At 29.6% G+C, this 16,673-nt stretch overlaps 2 protein-coding genes across 3 annotated transcripts in view; one reads left to right on the top strand and one right to left on the bottom strand.

The window, feature by feature from the left end:
- The window catches only part of LOC132743505 (12S rRNA N4-methylcytidine methyltransferase-like), a 408,080-nt gene that overhangs the window by 87,771 nt on the left and 303,636 nt on the right, over window positions 1-16,673 (top strand). The window lies entirely within an intron of this gene.
- On the bottom strand, window positions 8,446-11,428 carry LOC132743503 (octopamine receptor-like). Its single transcript, XM_060732029.1, has 2 exons — window positions 11,101-11,428; window positions 8,446-10,572 (listed from the first exon to the last, which is right to left on the bottom strand). Exon 2 carries the CDS (start codon window positions 10,082-10,084, stop codon window positions 8,630-8,632), a length of 1,455 nt encoding a protein of 484 aa, XP_060588012.1. The 5' UTR covers window positions 10,085-10,572; window positions 11,101-11,428; the 3' UTR covers window positions 8,446-8,629.

Here is a 16,673-nt window from a genome sequence, read left to right on the forward strand (position 1 = left end):
CCAAAATGGTAGCCACGTTACGAAGTATATCACAGTACAAAAAAACAACATTGATGCAGTTCGCCGATGATATGAGCGATATACTTAGGTTTTACTTTTTCTACAACTCCGAACTCAGGTTGAAGTGTTTTCTTGTTTTCAGACTCACTTCGGCAAAGCACAGGTTCATCTTCGTCTTAAATAAGATGAAAACAACTTTCAATTTTCTCTAACAAGCTTGGAATGTTACTGATGAGGCGACTTTACCTGTTTTTTTTTACTTTAAACAGGATAAGCTTATCCATTGGTCTCTACTTCGCAGTATATAATACGTGTATATTAAATGTCCAAAAGAAGTCAAATGTTATTCGTTTCTGGGGCAAACTATGACTTTAAATAACAAACAAAAAAAAACACATTTGAATATAACTTTCTTTATTTCATCCGACTGATATCTCGGTTTAATTTATAATTCTTTCCATTTTAACACATACGGTATGCTTGCTATAATGTTTCATTGATTTCACGAACAATAAAATGTATGACATTGATTTTTATTTTATTTCTTTGAGGTATGTGGCAATACATTTTATAACAACATTTAAAAAAATAAATAATATATAATCAAAATGACATCACTGTTCTTTGATATTTTTATTGTTTTTTTTTTCAATTTTTTTTTTAAAATGAGAAACTTCCTCGAGCTCGCACACTGTAAATTCTTGAATGTTTTATGACTATATGAAATGTGTGTTCCCAGTAATGAATAATTCCTTTTTGGTTGACATGTTCTATTTTAAACCTTGCGTTGTTTTTACTGCATATTATATATATTATACTTTTTTATCAATAAGAAGTTGTCGCACTGTCATACATAACACTCCTAATGATCACTATCAGCATAGTAAAGACTTAACATTGTCGGTTCCACTGTAGTAAATAATGCCCTACTGAATAGGAGAGCATTAATCCTAATAATGACTAAAACGTGGGGAAAGTTGTTGCGTTATCTTTCAAAATAATGGGTTTTTTGAAGATTTAGATTGGCAGCCTGGAAACTAAAGTCTTATAAAGCCTTTACATTTTTTATGCAGTCTTCACATACTCAACATACTGAGTAACTATTAATTACAAAATAACCTAAAAGGGTAGGTGCGTTTAGTAACTGTTGATGCTTTTGTGAAAATTATGATTTCAGTATTTGCTTTGATTGTTTGTCAAATAACTCGAGATTAATAATGCGTAATTAGGACTTAAGTGTTTTTGAATTCCATCCATATCCAAGTTAGTGTACGACACGAGAATTTATTCAATTAAATTCGCATTTTATCTATGAAATGGATTACAGTATTTTGTTGCTATTCCTTATTTCCAACAAATAACTATCTGGATATATTTAATTTAAACCTTCTTATGTATATCATATCTTTCCAATAAAATATTCCAGATATAAAATGTTATCGATTACCTAGTGAAATACAATAATGTTGTCAAGATTAATTGTTATACATGCATAGACGCAATAAAGACGATATATCAATTTATTCATTCAGGTTAAATTCGTTTCTTTATCAAGACAAAGTTAATGTGGATATTTTAAAAGTGTTTGCTTAATTTCGTCCGGTAGATAAATACAACTTAAACTGCCTTCGTGATTTATTCATTTCAATCCACCAGAGTCACGAATTAGAACTTTGTCAATTGATTCCAAGGATGTTAAGCGCACAACTGGTTATCAATTTAGAAGTTTGATTTTCCTATAGATTCAGTTTGATTGAACTAAAACTAATGCATGTGATACATTGCAGCTTAACTCTTAAATGTTTTTTTTTTCAAGTAAATAACATTTTTCTTCAAGTTAATAGCACTTATTCTTGTTTCGGAGTAAGGGCAATGTAATTATGTTCCTCATGTTTTAACAATGTCTTTGATTCCGGTATTTTTAATCCAAAAAGTAAGCTCCTTTTACATTAACGGAGTATTTCAAAACGCTACAATAAGCGAATGTTCAATCATAAATATAAACATAAATATCTATATCTACTCGTTTAAAATCAAATAATAAGAAAAGGATGGTCATATTCGACTGTTAATTTTACTGTTATATTTTATTTAGTTTTTTTTTTCATTATAAGCTTGTGTCAGATATCTCTTTTTCTATTTTAAATCAGTAAATGCTTTGTTTTATCCATCTGATCACGTTTGTAACACGTATCCTTGAAATTTTGTGTAATTTATTCATTGCAGTTAGGTCTTTGAAGCTTTATCAACTCCATTTTTTCTCTAATTTTGAAATATGAGATTTAATAATTTGTGTACGTAAAGGTTCGAGTCAGAGAGTCATATTATGAAACGCTCATATATATTTTTGTTATTACATATGATATAATATATGATTTCGGTAAAGGAAATTCGACAGATAATTTTAGATTATAACTTTTACAGTCATTCTAAAGACAGCTCTTAAATAATTTCTTTAAAATGTAAAGGACACATATTTTTTGCGTCAAACATCACTAAGTATTATGTATTCTTGTCATTGAGATAAAGTAATCAATTGATCTTTTCTTTCGTAAGTATAAAATATTTGTGACCGAAATGAAGCGATATGCTGACAATTAAATAATATATCGGATTTGTTTTATGCATGACAATCGTTACATTTGTCTATCAACAAGACAAGCATGTAATTTGTCACTAGTTAAGTAAGCAGATTATAAATCGTACAGAAATGGCTGCAATATTACACAAATTATTGCAATATTAACTTAACTCTTCCGTTTGTTTTAAGCTTTCTCTGATAAATATTCTTTAAAATATATTTTTAGTAAACATGCTGTATAATCATTGAATAATTGTAACTTTCTGTGAAATATCATCATATACTTCCAGTCAAAGAAATTGTCACTATTTCTTTAAGTTTCTCTACACTACATTGATCACATTTTATGACAAAATATCCTTTTACATCAATTATGATCTTGAATTGCCTATAGTTTAGCTAGGTTTACATAAATTTCAATGCAATCTTAGGCTTCAAGTCTTTATATTTTTATTTGACTTCATTTTGAAATAGATTATGGACATTATATTAATCTTAATACATTTTTAACCTTTGTGACTGAGGGATTGCCTTTATTGAATTGCAGCAATTGTTTATCCCTGCGTGACCATATGGGCTCAACTGTCTTGCATGCATGTTTTGTATGATCACATACACCTTTCCTGAAATTATGATTTAATTTATTTCGTGAGGTTATTAACAAAGTACATTTTTGTTGCTCAAGATTTACAACGGTCAAAAGCTATGTACAAGGGAAGAAAACACGTCATTTTACAAAGATGAACAACATTTCCAAGTGCTAATTGAGACATTTCAGCAAAAGGTAAAAGAGAATATTGTAATAGCTTTGACATTTAAATCATTTCGCAAATACCCACACGTCGCATTTCTTGTGAATTTCTTGTTAACATGGTTGTAGATATTAGAGTTTTATACCGCTACTAAACATAGTTATATTTGTTTTTCTTTTCTTGTTTTTCTTGTGTGTTTTTAGGGACTGGGGCCTATATCGGTGATACTTTGCCCCGTCCTATCTCTGAAACCTGAAGAGATATTAACTTGAAGTTTTGAACATCAAAGCGTTATCACAATGAATTGTCTATATCAAGTTTAAATTTGTCTTTTTGACGTCTTTTCTGTGATACGCAGGCTTCATAACCTCTGATCCCCTTTCAAAATTCCATTTTATTTAGTTCCGCCCATTGTTTTCTCGTTTAGGGCACACGCTTTTTATTACTTGGGGACCATACGCCGCTTTTCATGGAATGGCACGGAAGTGTCACATTGAAGGTTCCATGATAACCGCCGTATGAACACATCTGCGGATGTTTCTAAATTCAAAATTTTACTATTTCACGTTTAAATGTTGAATTCTGCTTAAGCCGGTGCTAGGGGGCGTGGACGGTAACTTGCACTTTCCAGTACCGTCCATGAACAGGCTCAATCAAACCGAGCCTGCAACATTTTCAATTTTGCCGTGTTGGGCTTTCTTTAGGGATTCTGTATTTATCTATTTCATAACTCTGACATAAAATGGCCCTTTTTAACTTAAAAAAATAAAATTTACCAAACTGGGTATCTTCAAATAGTTCTAAAATTGCTCTTAGAACTAAACGACTTCAGATACACCTTGGGGTTATTAAGAAATGCAGTCCTGATGTCAATTTAAAATGAACCGTTATAACTTTGTAAAGTTCATTAGTTTTTTTATTGATTAATTTACTTTTATATGTTCTTCTTCACTATTTATGCTGTTATTTAATATAAACATTTGAATATTGTTCTTTATTTCTATAGTCCATTATAAAAACATTTTTATGCTCTTCTAATTGTAATAAATGTCACAGCCTTACATGATATAAATGAGGATAAATACCATTGCAAATATGATTATTTGCTTCATGAAATATTGAATTGATGTGCCGTTGAACAAATGTTTGCAAATTTTTTTTTTTCAATGTTTTCGGTTGCACGAAATGAGCATCTTTAAACTAACTGATTAGGTAATATATAAAATTGACTCCTTATGACGTCAGAAATCTGCCAACTGAAAATCTCACAAAATAACTTACTATGTCGTTTGCGCCAAAAGTTCATATGCCAGCAAAGTAAAGTGACTTATAGTATATCCTTTGTTTTTCATTGGATGACGCCTTTTAATATTTTAACAAGTCAATAATTTCTAACCGTGATTGGTCTTACCAGTCTGTCTGGGTAACAGAAGTTCCTGTCTAACGCGTCCTTGAGCTATAAATTACAAAGTTGTTTGCCAATATCACCAGCAGTAAATCAAATATTTCATGTTTGACTTTTGATCAAGTGCTGTGTGGCAGCTGTAAAAAGTTGCCCAGTACTTCACTTCAGTGTTGTTATATTTTTCTGGTCCTTCGGGATCATTGATGCCAGAACTATTAAGTGTTGAGAATTGAGTACCGCTCAAGCCGGTGATAGGGGTCGTAAGGGATGTTGCACTGATTCATTATCCCTCATGTACAGACTCAATCAAACCGAGTCTGCAATTCTTTTGTAATTTTGTTGTAATTAATGCTTCCGAGGGATCACTTTGTTTCAAGTTTTTTATTAGGCCTCAAGAAAAATGCATGGTCAATAATTATTTTTCTTCCCGTCTATAAAATGTCCTGTTAAGCATATTACTCATTCTTAATTGCCATGCCGCTGTTTTGTTTCAATGCGTATTTAAAATTCCAATAAAAAACACATAAAAAAATATAATCTCGAACTGCTGTTAATATTGCCCTTTTAATTGCGTATTGCCCCTTTTAGTTCTTATCATTTCGCTTATTACATGTCCTTCCCTTCCTTTCGATGCCATTGTGTCCTCTCTGGTGCCCTCTTTTGTGACTGCGTTGTCCTTTGTTCTGTTTTTTAATCAGTGATTTTAATATGATGATGTTGTGCGTTTATTAGAATTCTATAAACAGTTTCTAATAACAATTTATCATTTTACACTCGAAGTCGGGCAATGGTCGGAGTTCTCATTAAGAGCACGGTAAATTAACTTGTTTTTAACTTACTATAAGATAATTTTTAATTATACTCAGATAATTTTCATCAGTTTTTAGAGTAAATGAGCTGATAAATTTTAAGTTCAGATTGGATTCTTATGATGTTGCCATGCTTTAATTAAATTTTTAATAAGATGTTTTAATCAGGTAAATTTTTCATTTATTATTTCATTTTCTGTTTCTACAATTTAGATTTTGACTCTTCTTTGTAATAAAATACAACATCGCTTAAGACATGTCTTTATGTTTTGAACAAATGATATCATAAGTTGAATACTAGGTTCTTCCCTTTTTGTAAAGACTTCCTGTTTTGCACTCATCTGTAATTTCCCTTTTTGATTTATTATTATTACTTTGCGTCATCGAAAAGTCTTACACTGATTCATGTATTAAACAAACTGATAGCAGCATGAGTGAAGTTTAAGTGTAGCCGTCTTATCAAGCAGGAGCCTGTAAATTCTTCGTTTGCTTCTGACGATATAAAATAAAATTTAACGGTTAAGTAATACTATATACCAATATTCGCCGTCATCTGATTTGTTTTCATGTGAGAAAGCTATCCAGGTAGCTAGGTCTACTCAGCAGCACACACGTGCATGTCATCTGAGCTCTTCCTCCACCATAATGCTGTGAAATCGCCATATGACTTATACTGTGTTGGTACGCCTTACTCCCCCCCCCAAAAAAAACCCAAAAAACAAACACAAAAAACAAGAAAAAAACACCAACAACAACAAAAGCAACAGGAAAACAAACTTTAACCCTTATTGTAAAGAAAGACAAAAATAGCGGCAAAATATGACTAACACGTGAGGACATTTTTGTACAGGGAAAATGTTTTGACAAAATCATGGCCAATCGTTCACTCACGTGTTGTGTCTAATTAACATATTTCACATATTGTGCATAGGGGAACAACAACAGACACTGATATAACGGTTTTTACAGTCACTGTCGATGAATTTATATAAGAAAATTATTTATTACAAATTGTTTGAGAAAATATTAAGGAACTTTTAAATGGACATATACGACAGTAAAATCCTAGCCATGTTACGTGTCAGATAAAAAAAACACTATTTTATATATCCGCTTTATATCCGCTTTGAATAAAAGAGAGTTTTTTTCCTTGCACATGCTCCAACAAATCTCAGAGTACAAATTTTCTTTATATACAGTTTATATCTTCTTAAAGGATTTTAACTTAACTTTTGTTTCCCAATATTATGTAAAACACATATGTTGCAACATCGAACATCTCTTAAATAACATAATGTTGATCAAAATAGAAATTGTTATAATTGTACGCATTTATGTTACTTAAGCGACATTTACATAATAACATGTTATTCTGACAATCTCGGTAATGACATATTTATTATGTTAATAAATTGCAGCTAATGGATATGATGATCTGAGACAAAGTTATCATGTAATTTTACAGCTTTGTTTTTATTTCTTTCTCCGAATAAATATAACTTTTACTGCCCTTGTAATCAGTTTCCACTCTATAAATCTGCCAGAGTCACGACTTAGAACACGGTTAATTTATTTTCTGGCTGTTACGTGCATTACTAGTATTTAACTAAGAAGGTCTTATTCTTTTGGGATCCATTTTAATACAAAAACCATTCAGTTCCATTTAAACCTATCTAATGATTACCCCAGGTGATGAATTTAAGCTAAATTCAGATTGTCTACTCTCAACAGTGTAACAGTTAGGGAATGTTGTTTTGATTTTTTGCTTTTCAGTAAAATTAAGTTAATTCATCTTGATGTTTAATTAGGGCAATTAAATAAAAGCCGTGAATTGATTTTCGCATGTTTTTACATAACTATTAATGTCGACATGTTAGACTATCAAATAGGAATTTTTAAGGGTAAAATCAACTAATCACAGTGTGGTATATTTCATGACCGACTTTTTATGAATAAATCACATTCTTTCTTTAAATTACTTAATTTTGATATTTATATTCACAATGGAAGATATATCATTCTGAATGTTTTAATATATGTTTCTTGCTACAATAAAGAACAAATAAATTCTCAAACTTCGAATTCTCAAACTTCCAAATATTTTTTTTCATTTGCACAAAACTACATTAAGTTTATGAATCTTAAAGAAATATTTCATAGAGTCCATTAATAAGGATATATAGGCAAATATCTTCAACATTGATGAAGAAATCCCATACATGAGATTATTTTAACTATATCAAAAAATGTAATAGTAATGATTTATTACATTTTACATTGCAGAAAAACTTTGTTGCTTGGTTGAATGTTATACAAATATGCGGGTACAGCAACTTTGTAATTTAAGTTGGTTTTATGTCAGTTTAACTGAAACAACCTATATTTAAATTGTATAAGTTTTTGTTTTGATCATTTCTCTGTTTAATGCTTTAAATGCCTAGAATCATTTCTATATTTAGTCTATTTCTCTAACTGTGTCAACAACGGTTATTTGTTAGAAAATGATGATTGAATTTTTATTATTCATTGCTGTATTTTACTTTCAAATATCAAGTTTGACGTATAACTTCGTGATATAAATACTTTCTATATATAATGTGCATCATACATTAAATTTATATAACAAAACAAATTAAAATTTATATAACAAAACAAATTATGTATAAATTATGAATGACGTCAAAACTTGAAAGCTGATAACTATATTTTCACATTTTGAACGCGTTGGACTTATGAAACATTTGTTTCGTTATTGCAATAATTAGATAAAGGTCTAGTATGAGATATCTATTAGCGTAACAATGAGACGCTATTTAACGTGTGCCTGAAAAAGATATTTGATCATAAAACATCTCATCTAATTTAAAAACAAAGCCGTTTTAGTAAGGAACATTTAAACAACACCTGTATATTACACATTAAAAATAGTAATTTTATTTAGAAGATTTGTTTGTACAAAAATATATATTTGGCAAATATAAAGCAATTTCTTTATTAGCAAAATTCGTAAAATTATTTTCTGTTGAAGTCAGAGATAATATGAAAGCAGAGTTTCAAAATTATTATTTAAGAATTTAAAAAATTAAAAGCTAGTTCCAGAAAACGAGACATTTTCATTTGTCGACGGTCTCCCTTGTGTTATTTTTTCCTTGCACCACGCCTTCATACAATCTAAAAATAGATTCTTAAACGCCCGCCTTACTTGTTTATTCACAATTCCATAAACTATCGGATTTGTGGCGTTTCCAATGAAAAACACATAACGTAAGAGTAACGAATTAGTCAATCCGAAAATATCAAACCAAAATGGTAGCCACGTAACGAAGTATATCACAGTACACAAAAACAACATTTTTGCAGTTCGCCGATGATATGAGCGCCTAGGTTTTACTTTTTCTACAACTCCGAACTCAGGTTGAAGTGTTTTCTTGTTGACAGACTCACTTCGGCAAAGCACAGGTTCATCGTCGTCTTTAATGAGATTATTACACGTTTCAATTTTCTCTAATGAGCTTTGGAATGTTACTTTGGAATCGGTCCTATGAGGCGACTTGAACTGTTCTTGACTGATAACAGGATGTTCTATTAATCCATTGGTCTCTACTTTCTTGTCTGTGTGATTATCACAATTAGTCGATGTATACTTATTGACGTCATTACATATTGTAGAATTTATTTGGCAATAAACGTCTTTCGTTTCCTTTTCTTGGCTCGTGTCATATGTTTTAATTAAAGAATCATGTTCAACAATAGGATTGACTTGTCTTTGGCCATGTGTATTGCTTTCACGGCGCCTTGTTAAAGCCTTTCTTATTTGAGTTTTCTTCCATAAAACTCCATAAATAATTGAATACAAAACAATAATTGCTATTAAAACAATAAAAAACATCGCCATCTGTAGTATTTGATATGCTTTTACTATATCATGTCCCATTATTGAGTATGTAAAATGACAAAAATACCCACTAGTATTTTCATGTGGAAATGAGCAAGGTACATCTCTCACCTCCGTATCTTTAACAACAGCAAATGTTCCAATAGATGGAGCTGCGATTAGAACTCCCATAAAGAGTATTCCATAAACACCACGATTGATGGTAGTTACATTAATTCGTTTGCTGATTTGGCATACCGCAATATATCGTTCAGTCGCAATGGCAACTAGAGTTGTATTGGAAGCTGCTATGCAAAAATGTATCAAAAATTCAAAAATCCTACAGACAATATCAGATGTCACTAAATGATACTCGTAAACAATGGTGTAAGGCATAACGAATGCACACACTAACAAATCAAGGAAAGCAAGAACTTTTATGAACGTGTTACTAGCTTTCCTATCTTTCCGACGGCAAAACACAATAAGAACTGGAATATTTCCTAATGTTCCGACAAAGGATAAGGTAGATATCATAGCGGCAAGTAAAACACTTTCAAGGTTATGACCATAGTCAAAACTACCACCATCTCTGTCTCTTAACACTTCAGACTGATTATATCTCCTGTCAAGCGTAAAATTCAACATATCAGTGGTTTTCATTCTTTAATTTTATAATACCAAAAATTTCTTTTTCACTTTATCGCGGGCATTTATTTAAAACATATCTCACCACTAAATTAACAATTTCCGTTTTTCTTTACCTATACAAACAAATGTTCACATCCCATTAATTTATATTCCATTTAAGATTCAATGCATTAAGATATAACTTTGAGCAACTTAAAACTTTTCGGCGTCCTGTGAACGTTGCCTATGCCTTGTTGATCTTTGTTCTTGTTAATTTTTGTTTCCAAAATATGATTATTAAATTTTTTTAATTTTCTTGTTTAGACACTTATTAAACAAGCTCTTTCATTGAAGATCTGAAGTAACGGGTGACTGTTGTCTCTTCCAACGGTCTTGGCAGCTATATGCGATTTAATGTATGGGCAAGAGAATAGACGCATCTGTTGAACTTTGTCTTTTCATCTCCGGTCTATGTCTTTGATCTTTTGGTCTTACGACATGATTTTAAACGCTCATATTGACTACAAAAGAAACAGAAAAAAGTGACTATTAATCTAATGAAGTAATACATACAACACTTAACAAATATCTTATCCAAAATATGAATGCCTGAACTTAATGTACAAATAATTTTCAATTTTGCATAATTATTCTGAAATACAACAAATACTCTTTGCAGTTTCTTTGGTTAACCTTAAAATTTTATTTGTTTCGATTTCTTGAACACCTTATATCTAATTCGACGTACATATGCACGTACGTGTATACGTTTTATTTTTGTATTCATTTATATATATGAGGAAAAAATCAAATTGAACCATTAGACTAAGTAAGATTTTGTCTTACGCATATTACGCATATTTATTTACGTCGAAGTAGCTATTAGTTGTTCAACACAAATTGAAACAAACAAATTTTAAGATTAACCAAGGAACCTGAAAAAAGTATTATAATTATTAAAATATAGACAAAAAATTGTCATATATGTTTCAGAATAACTTTCACATCAAATTTTAAATCATTTATAATAATAACGTTTATTTTCAAACCTTCAACAGTAATGATGTTGTCTTTAGTATGTTACATAACATCATGAATGTAACAAAGTCAAAATAATGAGAAACAAATTAACAAATCCTGGAGAAATTGGTGAAAACACACTTTAATATCCTGCTTTTGTTTAAACCTTAATATAAACATGTAATTCAAGTTATCCTCAATATTATGATGATATGACATTCATATTATAAATGTTTGCATCAATAACCATTGCTATGATAATACGTGAGCCGAAGTCCCTATTTTAAATATACACGATCCGATAATTGTGCTAATTTTAATTCACGTCACACATAGAGTCAATTAGTCAGTGTTAATATTGCATCGCTATAGGTTGAGGAACTAGGTATTTCACCTAAATTTCATCTTCCTTGTTTTACTACAGTCACGATATAATGAAGATAACATCGTTACAAATACCCGAAATTACATAAAACAATGTAAAAACATAGTTTTCTTTGTCAATCGCTTGATAAAAATCTTTTGTAATAAACTTGAAACCTTAAACCTCTTAACTTGAGATTTTAGTTTAAACTTATTCTGAAATCAACATTTGTGTATCTTTTTAAGGAAGAAAATGTTGATTTACCATTTAAACATGTACATGTTCATAAAGTTCACAAACTAATTAAATAAAGTACTTGTATGCTTTGATATAAGAAAGATAGACATTTGGTAACAAATAAAACAAAATTAAGAATAACACCCAAAATAACTCCTATGAACTATCCATGTTTAAATTAACTTGATGTTTATAAATAACCGACACTTGGAAGGTTATATGGCTTTATTTAAACGGTTGTATTTTTACATATATCAGTCGTATATAAATAGTGATATAACCTGTAAAGTTATTTTGATACTACTATCTTATGTATTTGAATAAAAAAATCAATGTATAAAATTGATGCGTATATACATGTAAAACTCAAACGTCACGATTATCAATTGATAATGACCGTGAAAACCATGCAATATTAAATAAAATATAACAACTTCAAATTACACAAGTTTTGTATTTATCTTAGATTTAAGTACTTAACCAATAATATATTTATAAACAAGTCTGTCCGCTTAACTCAATAGCGAGAGCATCGGATATGTAATCCAGGAGTCGCTGTCTTGATCCTCGGGCCGAGTAATATTTTTCGTGTTAAAAGATCTCCAAAATTGAGTCTTGTGGTCAATTATCTCTCAACACCGATTAAGAAATCATATGGAAGTAGAGGGAGAACTTGGTAGTTACTAGTTAGTTACCCAGGAAAGCCGGTAAGGTGGACTGTTTGTCAAAATCATATAGTAGTAGAAGGAAAACTTGGTAATTACTAGTTAGATATCAAGGAAAGCTGGTAAGGTGGACTGATTGTCGAGATATTGACAAAAATGAAATAGAAACGGCGTAAAAAATGATACACAATCAAACAATTTAAAACCTCCTAAACATTTATCAATTATTAAGAAACAAGACATGATATGCAATATTTATATTTGATGGTTTTTGCAAAAAGATAAATGATATGACTTTTTAACAAGCTATCACAAATACACGTAATGTTGTTGAATCATATGTATAATGGCAAATTCGCATATGGTTGTAGTGTTATCTGAAAAGTAATTAGGCAGCACAAATGAAGTTCTCATGAAATAAATTAAAAATAAATAATCATTTTGACAAGTAAAGTAAGATAATATTATGTGAGATAATATTTGAAGTAAACTGTATTTGTACATTTTTGTAGCTCGGGAATACTAAAACATGTATCACGAGGAAGATATAACACGTTAAACAAGATATTTTATAACATATTTGACTTTTGAAATGCATTTACAAATTCAAAAATATGTAAAAAGCGCAGTGCAGTAACGAGTCATTAGGAGGCACTTGCATAATAAAAACCTGGATGACTTTAGACATATTAAGATATTATTATGCATTGGATGTGAAGAGGTGTTATTACCTTTATCTTGTCTAACACAAAGCACTTGACATACTGTCTGATATATTATACTTTAATGTTTGCATATTTATAAGAATCGTGTTTATAAAATCAAGAAGCGAAATATTGCGAGTCATCGGACTGCTCGATTTTATTTTTTTTTCAAATTTAAAAGGGGAGGGAGTTTGACAATTTTACCACGCTGTATGCAACTATATTACTTACTTTTTTAATATTCATATTTCATATTCTTATGTATGCATAGTATGGTATGTATGATGATAACATGTCATAAAATATAATTTTGTACAGTATTGATGTTTCAGTATTTTCCGCGTATTCGCATTTTTCGTAAAACGATTCCTCTATGCGACTATGTTTTCGTTCTTTAACGATACTTTATTATCGTCCTATTTCAATATTGCTATTGATATGGAGGTTATTTACATGAATATAAATTTCTTAAGCACAGTAGTTTATAGCGAATAGTCCATATGCTTTGACGTTTTAGCACTTTGTTATTGATGCTTTACGATACGATTGGTTAGTTATTCATAACATGATACTTGCTATACAATATGTGTTATCATTTACAGTTCCGCTGTTTTGTTATTGAAATCATTAACAGCAGAATATTATGAATTATCCATGAAATCGGAAAGTCACATGAAGAAAATTAATAGCTTGGGTTATGATATGGACTTAAAGTACCATACCAACTTAAAAAAATATATAAAAAAATTGTTTTCCTTTCTACAGAAAATAAAATTTTTAATTGTTCTGAAAGTGACAGATAGTAAAATTTGTGACATGGAAGAACTTATGTGATCTGCATATTATGTAAAATTATGAGAATTTATATTCTTATCGCATCATTAAAAATAAATATGCAAAGCTGTTTATTCGCATGGAAATAATAAATTTATAGAATAGAAACTCAGCTGTTAATTCTGCACACAACTGACATGTAATAGAATCAGTCATGTGTAATGTAAATATTGTAATTTGAATTAAACACTAAGCCTATAAAGCAAGCATTGTAAATCCCCATTCAAGTAACCTTGTTTAAATGCTAATACCAGTATTTATTTAAAATTGATTTTATTCAAATATACAACTTAAGGCCTAGAACTTCTGTCAAAGCAAAAAAGCTGAATCATTCTCATGGATGCAGATAAAAATGATTGAAATACAAGAAATACAAAATTTCAAATTTACTTACATATAGTTATTAAGCAAAAATCTAAATTTTAAATTTATTTCCTGACATTTAAAAAAGGATAAAATAATAATGATACCTTGTATGAATCTTATAACCTAATATATATTTTTTTCTTTCACCTTCAGAAACAAATGGACATGCCACATAGACATTTTTCATGCTAAGCAACATAATTTTCTTTATGATAACATTTTTACAAGTAAAAACATTTGAATCACAATGTTTTATAAGAAATAAAAACTGTATTGATTTTGCAATTGGTATACAAGTTAACAAGACACAACCGTTTAAAATCTGTGCCCTATGGTCCTCATTTATTGAGTAGTTTAATTTAAGTGGTAATTAGTATTGATAAATTCCTCCGCAGTACACTATCATCAGATGTTGTTGATAAAATCCCCTTGATAATAAGATTTACAAGGCAAATGCGGACTCAATTAGTATTCCTATCACAGGCATTGATCAATATTTCGTTCAACCATTGTTTTATACTGTTACATGATCTCAAATGATAACATTCGTTCATGTGTACTCTCAAGTTATAGCAATCTGTAACGTTGGCAGTAAACGAAAAAAAAATGATCGAATGTTTAAAACCTTTGTTAAATACCCATAATAAACAATAATGTCAGTTTACGTAAGATAGATAAAAATGCAGAATTATTGACATGTTTAGTAACAATGTACTGATAAGCAACACGTTTTGAAAGTCTTCTAAACAGTAAATAAGTGCAATATGCTGAATAGAAAGAGTTAAACTAGTATGTATTCATATTAAAATATTATAAAATATCAAATTAACCATATAGCCTTAGAAAATTTTATGAAATGTTGAAGTCAAAGTTTGCAAAAAAAAACCCATTCATGAAAGAGCAATTATATTGTTCTGAAGTGAATAAGTTTGATGAGTTGAGAAACTTTGTTAAAGCATTTGGACTTATGTAGCTTGTATGTTAACTTTGATAAAATGTATTATCTTAAAAAATGCATTATCAAAATCTTTTTAATGCAAAACTTATTTTTTATTTCATTGTGTATTTAAATAACGTGTTTATAAAAATAGTTAATTTCTAATTACCTTATACTATTGTTGCCAGGGTATCATCGACATAAACGGTAAATAAACATAATATAATTTACCTTTCTTTTGTTTTTTAATTAATTTACATTATAAATAAAGATATAACTGTTTGCTCCTGTATGCCTTGCTGCAGTAGGAAATAGGTTTATCAGGATACAAATCAAAACTTCAACGTTAAACGATAAACACATTTAACAATATTAACTTTCAACTGGAAATGTTAAATAACCCTCCCCCAAACAAAAAAAAACAAATAAAAGAAATAAATAATGAATAAATACTAGATACATAAAAAAAAATTGAACCTTACCACAAAGCAGATGAGAAGTATAAATATATTACGTGGACAATTAATAATGTTGCTAAGAAAGAAAGCATAAATGCATAAAGATAATTATTATAGTAATGTCAGAAAACTTGATGGAATTATTTTATGAATACAGTCATATTATCGATATACATCAAACCTTTGATATTAAATATCTAGTAAAATATTGTCTTATATATGTAGACGTTACAAATGCAAAATTATATACTTTCCAAATAATGCTTTTGTAGAGATTAACTTAATTATGAACAACGTAAAAAACAAAAAACATATTTTAAAGTTGGTACATTTTCTATGTTATTAAACCTTGTACATATCTTTACATTTCTGACAAATCTAAACAATATCTCAGAATTCAACGTCATCAACAATCATTGCAAATATTGGCTGTTTTAATAATCGACCGAAACCGCCGATATCGTATACTAGAACACAAGAAATCAACAATGACATCTCACAGAGAACCCTTTAAGATTAGCATTTAAATGCAAACAGTTCAACGCAATAAAATGATTTGTTATAAATCGTTCACGGTTGTTTAGCCATTAAACTTAAAATGCCTTCATATTGGAACAAGTCATTGATAAAATATCAAATATCGAAAACAACAACAATAGAAATAACAACAACAACGAAATGATGTTATTACAATGTAATGTAAAAAATAATTCCACCAGTTTGTGACCCAAAAAGTTTGAATGCTCTTTGTGACTATAAGTAAAGACAGATATAATTGAAGTACAATAGATAGGTGAATTAATGATTTATAAATTTGACTATAATATCAATAGTTTCATGCTACGTGTGCTTTACAACGCGTACATTGAAATAACCAAATGAATAAAACATGCAAAAGCAAAAAGTGCACTGTATGAATGCAATAAATACGAATTATAACTATGCAGAACAATTAATGATTCAAAACTGTTTCCCTTGATAGTGTCGTGTTCAGGTCAAGCCGATATTATTACGGAAATAAAGCTTATTCTATTGAA

This window comes from Ruditapes philippinarum, unplaced genomic scaffold (assembly GCF_026571515.1).
Source record: "Ruditapes philippinarum isolate M1 unplaced genomic scaffold, ASM2657151v2 ctg258_1_1_1_1, whole genome shotgun sequence".
Lineage (NCBI taxonomy): Eukaryota > Metazoa > Mollusca > Bivalvia > Venerida > Veneridae > Ruditapes > Ruditapes philippinarum.

Excerpts from the sequence above, each read along its gene's own strand:
- LOC132743503 (XM_060732029.1), bottom strand. The coding sequence starts at position 10,084 with ATGAAAACCACTGATATGTTGAATTTTACGCTTGACAGGAGATATAAT.